Source organism: Salarias fasciatus, chromosome 9 (genome assembly GCF_902148845.1).
Source record: "Salarias fasciatus chromosome 9, fSalaFa1.1, whole genome shotgun sequence".
In the NCBI taxonomy this organism is placed as follows: Eukaryota; Metazoa; Chordata; class Actinopteri; order Blenniiformes; family Blenniidae; genus Salarias; species Salarias fasciatus.
In genome coordinates, this window is record NC_043753.1 from 23,067,758 (window position 1) to 23,082,518 (window position 14,761).

Genomic DNA, 14,761 nt, shown 5'->3' on the forward strand with positions numbered 1-14,761 from the left:
TTAGTTTAGCTGTGCCCAGTTTTAACGCTGTAGCTCATTTCTCTCAGGGTCCTCCTGGTCCGCCTGGTCCCAGAGGTCCTCAGGGTCCCAGCGGCGCCGATGTGAGTAGAACTTCCTGTTCACTGCCTCTCTGCTCGGCCTGGACGATAAACCCTGACTCATCACCGCCCTCATGTCCCAACGCAGGGTCCGCAAGGTCCTCCTGGAGGGGTGGGCCCCATGGGGTCCGTGGGCGAGAAGGTGAGAGCGGGAACGCGGGACGCAAACGCTGCTCCCTCGCACGACCAGGCAGACGTTCGGATTTCACTGAGTCAGATGATCAGGAGGAAGTGGAGGCTTTAGCTTTGTTACCGGAGGAGTCTGTCCATGTGTCAGGCTGAAGGCTTCACCTGAACACACGCTGACATCTCTCTCACCACAGGGCGAGCAAGGTGAGGCCGGGAACCCGGGACCGCCTGGAGAGCCTGGCACTGGGGTGAGTAAGCTGGGTTTATGTTGAAGTCTGATCTTAACTCGGCAGCAGCGTCAGCGGCGAGCGTCTGCAGGTCACCCCCGGGTAAACGGCGACATTAGCCGGTGGCCTCAGGTGAATACACAACCAGGTCCGATCCGGGGGCCGGCGTGTTTCCAGAGCCACGCTGCGTCTCCATCGCAGGGGGAGTAATTGCTCCTCACATCGAGGCTCGTTGTTGCGCTCGGCGTGGCTCTTCTGCTCGCCGCCCGGCGTCCTCCGTCCCTCTCCGCACTCTTAAGACATAACTACCAGGAGGACCCGCCCGGCGATTCTGCCCTGAGGAGCAACGATCGCAGCCACCGTGAAGCCGCTTGGCGTGGAAGCAGCCGGCGCCACTTCGTTCTGTTTTTAAAGAGTCAGGAGGAAAAGACCCGATCTGTTTTCACCCGCAGCGATGCCGCTCCGCTGATGACTCCGTTATCCCCGGAGCCCCGTTCATCACCAGTGAGACGCAGCAGACTGAGAAGACGGCCTGTTTCCACCGGAGGAGGACAGCAGCCTGATCGGAAGCTGTTATATCATCCTGCAGACGCCGAAGCGCTGATCAACATTTCTGAAGTCGACTTGCTTCATATCGATCATTTAATGTCCAAGAGTCGTGAACCATTCCTTTATTTTCCTCTCTCTGGCCACTCCACAAGCGGTAACCTTATTAGCGTTAACACGTTACGCAAACGGCGGGACAGGAAGTCCAGACCATCCCGGCTGCATGATGGAATAGCAGAAACGCGGTGTTTCCACTTCCTGGAAGATTTAAGAATCCTGTCCTGCACGTTTATGTCCTCAGGTGGGGAGCGGTTCGTCATTTCTGTTGAGTCATCCGAGGCTCCTGATGCTGAGAAACGTCCACGCCTCTTTGTACTTCCTGTTTGCGGCGTGGTCGCTGTCCTCAGATCTCATTTCTCCCAGCAGCCTCTCCTCTCACTGTGCGTCTGCTTCTGTCGCCGCAGGGGCCCAAAGGTGAGCGAGGAGAGAAGGGAGAAGCCGGCCCGCCGGGAGCCGCCGGCCCCGCCGGTGCCAAAGGACCCCCCGGAGATGACGGTCCGAAGGGCAACCCTGTGAGTTCTGAGAATCTTTTCTAAAGAGTCGGCTCTGAAAGGGAAGATCTGCCCCCCCCCACCCCCCATCAGGAGGTCTAACTCGACTCTCTTTCTCTCTAAGGGTCCCGTCGGATTCCCTGGAGACCCCGGCCCCCCCGGAGAGCCGGGTGTTGCTGTGAGTATGGGCCGTCTGGTAGGTTGCGGCGCTGCTGGTTTTGAGCCTGTCGACTGAACCTCCGTGTTTCTCAGGGCACGGACGGCGAGGCGGGGGAGAAGGGGGAGGACGGTGAAGCCGGACAGCCGGTGAGTGAACGGATGAGCGAACACACTGCGCGACGAGGTCCGGTCAGACTTTACGATACGATCCGGAGATCCTGACGACTGTTGTTCCTGTTTAGTTTATCACTCAGTAAATGCTTCTGTTTCATTCTGAGTAAATAATTTACAGGGCAGCGGTTTGATTCCTGATTCTCACTTCCTGCTCTCGGCCGCTTTATAGACCCGTTTATATGATTAGACGTAACAGCCAGACGGTAATACAGTCGCTTCCTGTGAAATGCCTTCATCAAGGCCGTCAAAAGGCTCTTACTGACAGTCTTCATTCTCTCCGCGGGCGAGCCGTTTTGGACATGTAGAATATGTCGTATCTATGTGGAAACAACACGTAGATACTCTTAATGAATAAACTACAGGGAGTTTTATCGTTTCTTTAGAATTACAGAGACTTCTGTCCACTTCCTGTTGCAACCATGCAAATTTTGCCATTGTGGGACAAGAATGGATTGTCTTATATCTGGATTCAAAGCACATTTCTCAGACAGTGTGTGTGAGAATATTCTGTGACAAACAGGTGAAAATATTTCCTTTCAAACCCTGCTGGCTGCAGAAACGCCGACCAGAAGGTTTCAGCTTCGTTTCAACTGTGTCGTTCTTACAGTTCCGTATGAAGCGGCTGAAATAATGCAGTTTGAAACGTACTTAGAGTTTGAGTGGAATCAGCTTCTTCAGAGAATTACTCATCAAGATCGCAGAAATACCTTCGGTCCAGACAGGATGGTCTGACTTCCTCTCTCCATCATCAGCTGCGAATCACCGAATCCTCTGAAGTCAATTCAAGCTGGAACTCACGTACTGAGCAGGATTACTATTGCAACAACACATCATCAGTAGGGTAAAACTAACCTGTCTCACGACGGTCTAATCCCAGCTCACGTTCCCTATTAGTGGGTGAACAATCCAACGCTTGGTGAATTCTGCTTCACAATGATAGGAAGAGCCGACATCGACGCCGTGGATTTTTGAAACCATGTAATTATTTTGGGTTTCATCTGCTCTAGAAGAGACTTTAATCACTGAGAGAGAGATTTCATTTCTCCTGAAACAGAAGAAGAGACGCATCCATCAGAAGAGGGCTGACGCTCTGAATGTATTTCCTGACGTTGTAACCGACTGAATGTGCAGCTGAACGTTCTGACTTGATGATGTTTGATCCGCCGCTTGGCTGCAGTGTTTCTGAGACCAGGTCCGTTGTGTTTTCAGGGACCTCCAGGCCCGTCGGGAGAAGCCGGACCGCCTGGACCGCCTGGGAAGAGGGTGAGTCTGCGAGCAGGATTCTCCCCGGCTGCGTCTTCGCTGCAAAGCTGCAGAGATTCATTCTCATTAGAAACAAAGTGGGGCTTTTCAGGGGCTTTCAGGGTTCAGAGCGTTTCTGTTGCAGTGAAGAAAAGCCTTCTGAGAGATGAACGTCAGGATGCGAGAATCATGGATCAATTTTTTTATTATTTTTTTTTCCCCACTTCGCAAGAAATTGAAAAAGGCTCACAAAAAAAAAGAAAAAAGAATCTGCAGGTATCAAACTCATTTAGGTCGCGGCGGTTTGCGGGAAGAATCCGGAGATTTAGAACAAGTCTGACACAGTATTGATCCGACTGGCAGCCAGAGCAAAACAAAAACATAATTCCAACGTGGTGAAGTTGTTAAAAGGTTATGATGGAAAAAACAGGATGGATTCCAGACATGTCCATCAAAGAAAAGTAAAGGAGATAAAACAGTTAATCCTGGACTGTGGTTGTAGTGAAAATGATGTTTACTGTACAGCATTCAGGCTGAATGCAGGTCATGGATGTTAACATATTGTTTAAAGTGTTTGTGAAGCAACCATAATATCTTAAATTTAAAGTAAGAGAAGAGGTTAAAATGTCCGGTGTGGCGTTGCATCTTAAAGGGCGTCACCCGGTCCGGGTCTAACAGGAGAGCAGGGCTCGCCATGCATTTTCAAACCGGGGCTGATTGCTTTTCTAATGCGGCCGATGAAATTTAGATTCTGAGTATTTAGCGCGGCGTCAGCGTCGGCTCAACCTCAGCGGCCCGGGGATTAGCGTGAGGAAAGGGGCTATTTTATCACACTGGGGTTTTTCTGCTGAGAAAAAAAAGATGATTCCAGGTCGTCTCCGACCCGCCGCTCCTCTGAATGTAGAACTAAATACGCTGTGGTCATTTAAACCACCTCATCTGCTTAAATCTCTCTTAATAAATCCACAAAGCTTTGCAACAAATTCAGTTCTGCCTTCTGATTACCAGCAGAACTCAGCTTTGCCTCGTGGGAAAAGGCCTTATCATTAAGTTCAGGTCGCATCCTAATTATTTTAACCTTTCCTCCCAGCAGTCTCGTGCCGTTAGAAGCAGGAACAATCGGAGCGCGTTCCGGCGACCTTGACTCGGAGAACACCTCCAGCCCGTCGACTCCGCTAACGCCGCCGCGCGTCGAGATGCACTCCAATCGCTTCTTTGTGCCGATCAAGAGGCGGCCCTCTTCAGGAGGAGATGAAACCTGGGAGACGGGAGGCGAGCTGGCGTTGTGGCGCTCGGTCAATAGCTCTCAGGCTGCAGGCGGCCGGATCAGAGGGTCTGAAGAGGCAGGCTGGAGGCGGAGCTGAAAGAGGTTGTTGTGGGTCTTTGGACCGGCTGACCGGAGTGAAGACGACCTGCCAGCATGTGTGTGTGTGTGCGTGTGTGTGTGTGCGTGTGCGTGTGTATGCCTTCATGGGCAGCCTGCAGGAAGTCACTCAAACAGATCCTGACATTACTGAAGTGTTGCACGCCTGATGACGTTGGATTGTCTTCAGCGTTCAAAGCCGGCCGGCGCCCGGCGTCTATCGGGCCAGGCACTTCTCCGATACGAGGCGGGATCAGATCCCAATATGGCCGCCGAGGCGAGCCGCCAGAGGCTGCTGGGAGGACGGCCGCGCCTCGTTTGAAACCCCAACGTCTGCAGTCCCACCGAGAAACGAAAACCCCAGCTCACAGTGTCTCTGGTGTGTTCGGTGTGTTTGAGTGTTAAAGCTGTGTGTGTGTGTGTGTGTCGTCCTCCTCAGGGACCCCCGGGAGCTGCAGGTACAGAGGGCAGGCAAGGAGAGAAGGGTGCTAAGGTAAGGAAATCTCACACACACACACACACACTCACACAAACACACACCTCGCCTCCTCCCACATCATGGAATTCTAAACCACAGACACCATTTCATTTCCATGGCGGATTAGATGCAAATTTATGGACGATTTTAGTAAAACCGAGCTTCTCTTGTTCGCAGCCTCAGGAATTCAGATTACCGTCTTCTTCATTCTTTGTTTTTTTTATTTTTTATTTGCAAAAATCAAACCTCAGTCAAATCAAACCTTCCTCGTAAATTATCACCTCTTGTACTTTTTCTTGTTCGTGTTCAGTCCATCCTGAAACCAGAAGCCTTGTTTTTCTACAATGAATACAGATGTAAATTTAGATATTTTAACATCAACCCTGTCAAATACTAATATAATTATGTACTTTTAATGACAGCCATCATTATTTTATGAACGAAAACTGAGTTAATGTTTCCTGGGACAGATACAGAACATGAAGGAGGACATGTTAGTAGAAGTTTGATGACGGGATCAGGGTCGAGCTGGAAGCCCTCCCCTCACCCGGAAATCTGATTTGCAGCGAGAGAAACTTTCTCCTTCAGCGGATCGATGTTAAGAAAGCCTCGTAGCGTCAGACGCTGAGCGTCCATCGCTCTGCAGGCTGGAACTCCGACTCTAAAACACTCGGAGGACCTCACAGCCGTGAAGCCGCCGCTCGCCGTAAATCCAGCCGAGCGCTTCTTCAGCTCCGACCCGGCGTCTTGTCCCTGCAGGCGCTCTGCATCCCGATGACATTCAGAGTGAAACTTTCCCAGAGTTCTGCTGTCGGATACGGCGACTCTGTGGCGGTCTTCATCACCTGGAGGAGTTCAAATCGAAGCGTTTCAGGATTTACTGTCAAACATTCCAGTAAACCAGACGTGCTGATCCATACATCTGATCTACTGCCGAGTCTTTTAGGTGTGAGAATTTAATTTTTGTGGCTCTCTGATGATAAAAGCTCTATAATTACTTTCTTTTCCTATCAGTCGTGAGGAGAGGACTGTTATTTGTGGCGTTTTTCTCTCTTTCCAGCGACATGGGGGCGCAGAGGAAGCGCTCCAAATTGATATTGTCTGTTTTCCCCCGTGCAGGGCGAGGCCGGCGCCGAGGGCCCGTCAGGCAAAACCGGACCTGTCGGCCCACAAGGACCTCCCGGGAAGCCCGGTCCCGAGGGTCTGCGCGGAATCCCCGGACCTGTCGTAAGTCATGTGACCCCTCCCAGAGCGCCGACCGCCAGCATCACTCACAGAGACATGCATGCTAAAAGACACACACACACACACACACACACACACACACACACACACACACACACACACACACACACACACACACACACACACACACACACACACACACACACACATTAAAGAAAGGTACGGCCCGGGCATGATGATAGACTTCATGGAATAATCGATACTCCCATTTAGCTTATACTTTAGTTTCTCTTGTTTATTCCAGCACACTTTTCTCCCCCGTTGGGGTGATTAATCATCGTGCTGGACACAGAAAATCAATGACAGAGCAGAGAAAACACAGCAGGCTGTAACACACACACACACACACACACACACACACACTCACCGCGACTCCACGGCTTTTCACAGGGAGAACAAGGCCTGCCCGGCTCTCCAGGACAGGACGGACCGCCAGGCCCCATGGTCAGTAAGAATATCTCCTGCTCTCATCCTTCTAACCTGCTTCACTGTTATTTTTTTTTCCATCTTTTTCTGAATGAGCTGCTATTGGTAATTTAATTTTTGACTGAACTCAGATATTAAACATTTTATTTCCATTTTCATTCAGTTTTGCTTTAATAAAACAGCTCGATCGCTAATTCTCCTTCTTTGTCTCTTCACCACTTCCTCCCACTTTGCTCACACTTCCTGAAGTCATAATGGATTTTCTGACTCGGTCTGTCTCGTTCAGGGTCCTCCCGGTCTTCCTGGTCTGAAGGGTGACCCGGGGTCGAAGGGTGAGAAGGTGAGTGAGGCTGCCTTTCTTCGGTGTGATTGCTCGCCGCTTTAACTCCGCAACTTTGAAACAGATGGGGTGAAAAAAGAAAAAAAGGATTTGGTTCAGGCTTCAGACTGCGACATATATTCAGCTGCACCTTTACAGACAGCCTCAGAGAACCAGCCACAGCTGCAGGACTGGATTTCCTCTATTATTCTGATCCATCATGTTCTCTGCTGCCATTGTCGAATTTGCTGGTGAAACATATTTGCTCAGGATATTCAAGCTGCCGCGTCAGTCTGTCTGAACGACTCCCGCCCCCCATCAGCACGACGGCATGCTGCGGCTTTTTAATGCTGTCAAATCGCCGATCTCTCGGTCATCGATCTGCTCCTCTGAGTCGGCCTCTTTTTATGAATGTTGCAGCAGAGACTCCAGTTATATTATAATCCCCGAGGATTTGATCTGTAATGAAACTTCACAGCGTCGCCTTCTCCAGACTTGGCGCTGCGACTCGCCGCTGTGTCTGATCTGTTTCGTCTCCACAGGGTCACCCGGGTCTGATTGGTCTGATCGGGCCCCCCGGAGAGCAAGGAGAGAAGGGAGACCGCGGTTTGCCGGGGCCCCAGGGTTCTCCTGGTAGCAAGGGCGACAGCGTAAGTGATTGATGTTCCCTCCGTTCCCTCGCCGCTTGAGCTCCGCCTCCATTCCTGCCACAGTCGCTCGCTGTTGACTTGGTTGAATTAAGAATGGCGTTATCAGCAGATGAAGCTGCAATGAAGAACAAAAAAAGCCAAGCTCTGGATGGAGATCTGCCTAAATCACATCATAACGTCCTGTTTCATCAGAACGCCGGGCCTTCAGAATGCTCCCCGTGGTCCTGGACCGTCCATTAGCATTTTCTGATTGGATGGAAAAAGAAAAAAAAGTTAATTTGAAGAAGTAGCGTCGTATAAATATCCCCTCGTCTGAGTCTTCCAGCCGTTCATCTCAGCCCGGCTGGTTTCCTTTAGAGAGCTGTGCTCCTGTTGCTTTCTTCCTCAGAGTTTCACTTCTGATTCTTTCCTCTCTCTCTTTCTTCTCCAGGGTGTCGGTGGATCTTCAGGTCCGCTCGGTCCTCCAGGACCCCCTGGTCTGCCCGTGAGTATTCTACTCGTTCCATTAAACTGAAGTTTTTAAGGCTTGCTGACAGAAAAAAGGCCGTTTTATACCCTGATTAGGAAATAATTTAGATTTTCTGTGGTCTGTGCTTCCCAGGGTCCTCAAGGTCCTAAAGGAACCAAGGGTTCAAGTGTAAGGAACAGATCAGTTTTCTGAAGATGTTTTGATCCTCTTCAAATCCAGCTTGGATAATCTGTGTGTCTCCGTCTTTTCCAGGGTCCCGCTGGTCCTAAAGGAGACACGGGTACCGTTGGTCCCCCTGGTCCTCCTGTGAGTTCACAGTCAGCAGATCCACAGTGTGGTCAGAGTCTTCATACGGAGCCTAAAGCTGTTTTTCCCATCATGCCCTGCAGGGCCCGCCGGGCGAGGTCATCCAGCCGCTGCCCATCCAGTCCCCCAAGAAGACCAAGCGCTCCAGCGACGTGCAGTCCGACGCCGCCGGAACCCTCATGGACTACGGCGAGGGCATGGAGGACATCTTCGGCTCGCTCAACAACCTCAAGCAGGACATCGAACGCATGAAATACCCCATGGGCACGCAGAACAACCCGGCCAGGACCTGCAAAGACCTGCAGCTCTGCCACCCCGAGTTCCCTGACGGTAGGACGCTGTTCCCTTCGAACGTGACCCGTGGGCCTTCAGTCTCATTATTAACATCTGGCACAGTGTATCAATCAGGCAGGCAGAGCTGTCAGTGGAGAACGGACTGCTTCGGGTTCATAATTGCCACATTTTGCTTCCTTGGAGGAAACAAATTGAACCTTCCTTCAGGCACATTAGCACCTCTTTATCCAGCCGTGTGAAATGAGCAGCAGAATTTCATCAGGGAAGCGCCGCACACTGAAATCAGTGCCAGAGCTTTGTGTCATTTTCCACGGACGTCACTCCAGCAGGACGTTTGAGTCTTCTCTGTTTTCCCCCAGGCGAGTACTGGATCGATCCCAACCAGGGCTGCTCGGGGGATTCTTTCAAAGTCTACTGTAACTTCACCGCTGGGGGTGAAACCTGCATCTACCCAGATAAGAAGTCCAATGGAGTAAGTGACTCTGGATTTCCGCCCTGCAGACACATTTCTAATCAGCGCCTCTCGTCGAAAATGAAGCCATCATGTCGGAGCTTCACGTCGACAGGCAGCACAGCCCGACGCCGCGGCGGTTAAAGGAAGCTTTTAGATTTGCCTCAGGACTAAACTTGTACGCATCTGATATCCACTTTTCGGCAGACAGCTGAAATACCACCGAAAGGCGAATCTTACAGAACGGTTTAACTCAATGAAGTCTGTGAAAGTGATGTTTCCAAGACATTAAAATAACAAACAGGTTTACTTTCTGCAGAGCTTTGACGCGACCCTTGAGGCTCCGCTTCACACAACAAACCCTTTTTCCATGTTCTGTGCATGAATTCTGAGATACTATCTGCTGCTAATTTGCCGTGTCTTGTTTTGTTTCCCGTAGGTCAGAATATCCTCCTGGCCCAAAGAAGTGCCGGGCTCATGGTTCAGTGAATTCAAACGTGGTAAAATAGTAAGTCTGATGTTCTTCCGTCATCGTGCATGTCCGCTGTGGCTGCTCACACTGAGAAACGGCTCAGAATTAGAGTCGAAGCTGCTCCCCATAAAGAAATCCAAGATGACCCAGAAGTTGGAGCTTATTCATATTTTAGCCGAAGCCCGAGCTGAGAACAGCTTTTAGTGACAATATATGCATACTTCTGAATTAGTGCCTCATTTTCGGCTTTTGTTCAAACTTTAAAATCCTTCAAGTGACATATGAAAAAAAGAAAGTATCAATAAAACATCACAGAGCACTCAGCAGACCTCCTCAGGATTTTAGCATTCCACTTGTTCTCGCTCTGCCCTTCAACCGCCGAAACCTCCCCGTAAACATCACATCGGGCCTATAGTCGGGATAAGAAACACGTTTGTCCTGCCGCGTCAGAACGCCGTCACGCTGTATACGTTCCCACCGAGGATCCGCCTTCAAAGGCGCGGCGGCGACAGGCCGCTGCCAGGGATTAGAACTACAGCGGCTCAGACGGCCTTTAATGCACACGCTCAGACGAGGTTCAGGGAAAGTTGATGTTGCAGTCGGAGCGCCGTGCGCTGCGCAGGTGTCTCAGTAATCTCTACACAACAGGAAGGAGAGGAGATCCATCAGCAGCTCCTTTTTAAAAAATCTCATGTCTTTGAACTGCCAGTCAGTGACGGATTAAAATAAACAAAATCATAAATGAATGAATTTATTGGGATTTATCAGGAAATCCATCATTCTGACGAGGATTAAATGTTGATGAACTGTCTCGTTGGTACGAAGCTGAAATCGTCTCTCTGTTCCCTCCCAGTTTTCCTACGTTGACGCCGAAGGAAACTCGATCAACATGGTTCAGATGACCTTCCTCAGACTACTGACAGCCTCAGCCAGGCAAAACTTCACCTACAGCTGCCACCAGTCCGTGGCGTGGCACGACGCCGCCAGCGACGGCTACGACAAGGCGCTGCGCTTCCTGGGGGCCAACGACGAGGAGATGTCGTACGACAACAACCCCTACATCGCCGCCATCTCCGACGGATGCGCGGTGAGCGCCGCCGACCAGCATCGCTCCATCACATGAGCTGAGAGAGGAAGAGCAGTGAAAGAAATGCAAATTATCCAACCATCAAATAATGCTTTGGGATTTTTATTTAATGATTATTAGCAGATTCAATCCAGATTTGATTAAAAGTCAAGTTGCATCTCAGGTTCACACAGCTTTGGGATATTTATTCATGCAGAAAGGCAATAAGAATTTAGGTTTTAGTTTTTATTTACATAATTTTGATTAGTTTTTGGAGCAGATTTTCAGTTTTACAGCTATTATTTCATCTTTAATAGTATGAGAGAGGATTTCACATGCAGGATTAAAATATGTCTAACAAAGAAGTATAGATAATAGAAACTGAAACGTATTCGCTGAGCAGACGAACAGCCGTCCATCAATGAAATGAAACGGTGCGGAAGATTAGATTCATTTAGTCAGTCCAGCCCAGAGACTGAGGATATTCATGAGCATAACATGAAGCTGTCATTGAGACGCGTCTCATCTCTGCAGCGGCGGTTTCAGTGCAGATCGCTGCCGCTGAATAACAAGGCAGCGCCTGGCAGGTTACAGCCGACACCTTAAACCAGACCCCGAGACTGAATCAGACACATTTATCTGCCAGAAGGCTAAAGCAGAGGGCGGCTTGTTGGATGTTATAAATGTATAAATACAATGAATGCACAAAGGTAAAAACAAAAGGAATCCTTTCGATATAATTTTAAATATAATACCGGTTCAATTGTTGTCTGATTAGGATGGAATCAGTCTAATGAGAGATGAGTGTTTACATGACTTCCTCTTAATCAGATGAGTGTTTCATGTAACTGCAGCTCCTGCTTAGAGTTCATTAGATGTCAAATAATTGTGTTTTAGAATTTAAGTGGAGATGGAAAGTGAAACTCACCATTATTCTAGTTATTATGATCCTCACATACAGCAGCGTAATCTCACTTTCTGAGAAACGTCAGGTCTGCAGCTGTCAAACCTAATAAACCTATCATTCCAACTTATTTTTATCGTGTTGATTTTACCCACATTAATCATTAATTTAATGACAGTATTATTTTTTTTTCCCACTTCCACCCACCACACGTCAGAAACGTTCACTCTGTACTTCATTATTCTGCACTCTATTAATAGACCTTCCACTCCTGATGTGAAGTACCAGTGCGACTGTCAAGCAGCGATTCCAACTGGTGTCACGTCACTGAAAATCACAATTTCTCTCAGTTATCTCCAAATATTCAGCAGGAGCTGCACTGAGCACAGTTTATATAGTCATAAATCAAGCGAGTGTGATTTTTTGTATTAATGGTTTCCTTCTTTTTTCCCTCTCGCAGACACGGAAGGGCTACGGGAAGACTGTGATGGAGATCAATACTCCGAAAATCGACCAGGTTCCAATCGTTGACGTCATGTTGACTGACTTTGGGGACCCGAACCAGAAGTTTGGATTTGAAGTCGGGCCCGTCTGCTTCCTCGGCTAAATAAAAACAAACAAGAATCTGAAAAAAAAAAAAAAAAAAGAAAAGAAAAGAAAAAAAGGACTCGATGGGGCCAAGCAGAGAAAGTCCAGTTAAGACGTTCTGGGTACCACCAAGCCCCGTTTTTAGCCCCCCCACCCTTTTCTATGCCACATGCAAGTTTTGAATAAGAGACGGCGTAGCAACCATGTCTGTCCATGTATGTACGTGTAACCCAGGAGAATACTTGTTGCCCTTGTGGGGCTCGAACCACATGACTAAACCACGGTGCGGAGCGGAGGCGAAGGACATCGGAAGGCGTGGCAGAGGAGGGTGAATCGGAGGCCAGGAGGGGGGGGTCGGGGTCGCGAAGGGGGCACGAATCCCCTCTCTGGACCCTCCAGGTGCTGTATGACAACAACTTCAATGGTGCTTGTTCAAAACACACAAAAAAGTCTAAAGAGGTGCTAAGAAAGAAGGTGTATTTTGATAATTATTTAGAAAAAAAGAAACTGTAATTATTATTTTGTACAATACTGTTATTTCTGAATCCACTTTCAAAACTTGCATGTGTATCAGATTCTGCTTTTTGGCTTTTTTTTTTAATTTTAATGTTGGTTCAAAGAGATTTGCAGTGTAAGTTAAAAAAAAAAGAAATGCATTATTGAATCTAAAAATCCCGGTGTTCCTCCAACACACACTGTGTACATGTCATGAAGCAAATAAAAGTGAACGTTCAAACGATTCTCTGTCGCTAAATTAGACTGGATGCCCTTTGTATATACTGACAGTCCAGAGCTCGAGGTTATTTGCTGTTTTGCCCTTGTGACCATAAAAGAAACAGCTGGAAGTATCACATCAGCACGAACACGGAAACATCTCCCACTAATGTCGTGATCCTGTGCTGGCAGGACGCATTCCTGGCATTCATTCTTCCTTTATTTAATTCTATTTGTTTTGTTTTTTGTTTTTTTGTTTTTTTTTTTCTGTTCCATTTTCTGACAGGCTTTTTTTTTTTTTGGTTGTATACCTCAAACTTTCTTGATAACCTTAAAGATGCAAGGATGCTTTGCCCTGTATATACCTTGGTCAAGCAATTAAGTTTATATATTTTGGGTGGGGATTTTTTAAGAGACAAATATGTTAACTGTTAGACATCCACTGTTCAAACCCTTCTGTGAATGCAATGAGAAGCCCGCGCAGTGACCCATTTTTGTAACTAAAATGAGAAAATGTTTTAATGTGCTTTTTATAGTTCATTTAAATATTAAAAACTGGATTCTAAACAACGGTGGACTGAATGTCTCAATGGTTTGTGTAAGATAGTGTTTGAGCGGCTCGACCTACTGTACATGTCAAATGCTTTAAATCAAGGATGTGTTCAAAGATTCTGGGCTGGTGCAATTCCATCTCTTTTGAAACCAATAAAGTACCATTTTACAGTAATTTCCTTTCATTCTGAGTGCATGAATGCAAACTTGAATTAGACATCTCTTTCTTTGATTTATTTCTTTTTTTTTTTCGGGCATCGTGTGTATGGGAAAATAAGCGACCTGCCTTCATATTGAAATGTGAAACACAGCAGCCAGACTGACGCTGTCATCGGTTATATAAAGATCCAGAGAGGCAATGCAGTCGCAGCCAGGAGAGGCAGAAACCGCAGCAGCCTGTGCATGTGACGGCGTATTAGCTGTGTGTAAATCAGTCCTTGAATTTTGAAAATGTGTTCTCTGTTCCACAGCAGAGTAGATAAAACACAACAGTTCAGATGCTGTTCTTCTAGATAACTGCTTCATAGTTTTTTCTTTTGAAGGTTTTTCTCGTATAAAGCTGAAACTTGTCACATTACAAACCGGGACAGAGGTTTATCAAGCGAGAAATGCTTTGAACGGAAAACAGAAATCTACTTAAAGCCTGGCAAATCCTAAATATCTGAGTTCCACAGACATTTATCCACTGTTTTACTCCACAGCGTCACATGAATAATAACATCTCGACTGATTTCAGGTTGTTTTAGACGCCAGCCTGATCATCTCTGCATTCTTTTTCAAGGCAACACAGTAACGCCGTTAACTACCTGGACCTCAAAAGGGGGCGTGGCCTGACCGGTAGGTGTCACAGCGGCGAGGCGTGCCTCTTCCCGGCCGGCCGGTCGGCGTGCTGATGCTTCCCGGTCCCTTTCGGAGGATTGCTTCCAGGTTTGCTCTTTAAAATGATTGCCACTCAGTTGCGGGTTGTGCTGACCGAGCACTCCGCCTGCATGCCTAATGCTCCGCTTCGGGTTTGTGCGGCGTCGAGGAATAGTAAAAATGAAGTGTACATCTGGCGATAACCCATCTGTCATATAGAGACGCTCCCAGCTGGATGTGCTGCGCAGAGAATTTGTAGAGGCATCAATCTTTGAAGTATATTTGCGATTTGGGGAATACACAAATTGTAAATCAGAGCTCAGAGTTTATTTTTAGTTTGCGGAACGCGGTCGGCACTTTCTTCTTACAGTTTTGACAAAGGAAACTTTGAGTTTGCGGTCGAAGTTAAAATCTCACTGAAAGCATAACCACAAACACACCTTATGGACGGCTGAGGTCAGTCCACCCGAAACGCGTTTC

General features: G+C 48.0%; 1 protein-coding gene across 5 annotated transcripts in view; it reads left to right on the forward strand.

The window, feature by feature from the left end:
* LOC115394462 (collagen alpha-1(XI) chain-like) overlaps positions 1 to 13,441 on the forward strand; it is a 58,981-nt gene extending 45,540 nt beyond the window's left edge. For all 5 annotated transcript variants that reach the window (XM_030099776.1, XM_030099778.1, XM_030099779.1 and 2 more), the window contains 20 exons: positions 48 to 101; positions 187 to 240; positions 422 to 475; positions 1,465 to 1,572; positions 1,676 to 1,729; positions 1,804 to 1,857; positions 3,094 to 3,147; positions 4,929 to 4,982; positions 6,087 to 6,194; positions 6,603 to 6,656; positions 6,925 to 6,978; positions 7,500 to 7,607; positions 8,038 to 8,091; positions 8,209 to 8,244; positions 8,329 to 8,382; positions 8,466 to 8,712; positions 9,036 to 9,148; positions 9,567 to 9,635; positions 10,453 to 10,686; positions 12,030 to 13,441. In XM_030099776.1, coding sequence (XP_029955636.1) covers positions 48 to 101; positions 187 to 240; positions 422 to 475; positions 1,465 to 1,572; positions 1,676 to 1,729; positions 1,804 to 1,857; positions 3,094 to 3,147; positions 4,929 to 4,982; positions 6,087 to 6,194; positions 6,603 to 6,656; positions 6,925 to 6,978; positions 7,500 to 7,607; positions 8,038 to 8,091; positions 8,209 to 8,244; positions 8,329 to 8,382; positions 8,466 to 8,712; positions 9,036 to 9,148; positions 9,567 to 9,635; positions 10,453 to 10,686; positions 12,030 to 12,176 — 1,764 coding nt within the window. In that variant the 3' untranslated portion in view covers positions 12,177 to 13,441. The remainder of the gene's footprint in view (positions 1 to 47; positions 102 to 186; positions 241 to 421; positions 476 to 1,464; positions 1,573 to 1,675; positions 1,730 to 1,803; positions 1,858 to 3,093; positions 3,148 to 4,928; positions 4,983 to 6,086; positions 6,195 to 6,602; positions 6,657 to 6,924; positions 6,979 to 7,499; positions 7,608 to 8,037; positions 8,092 to 8,208; positions 8,245 to 8,328; positions 8,383 to 8,465; positions 8,713 to 9,035; positions 9,149 to 9,566; positions 9,636 to 10,452; positions 10,687 to 12,029) is intronic.
* The last annotated feature ends 1,320 nt before the right edge of the window (positions 13,442 to 14,761 follow it).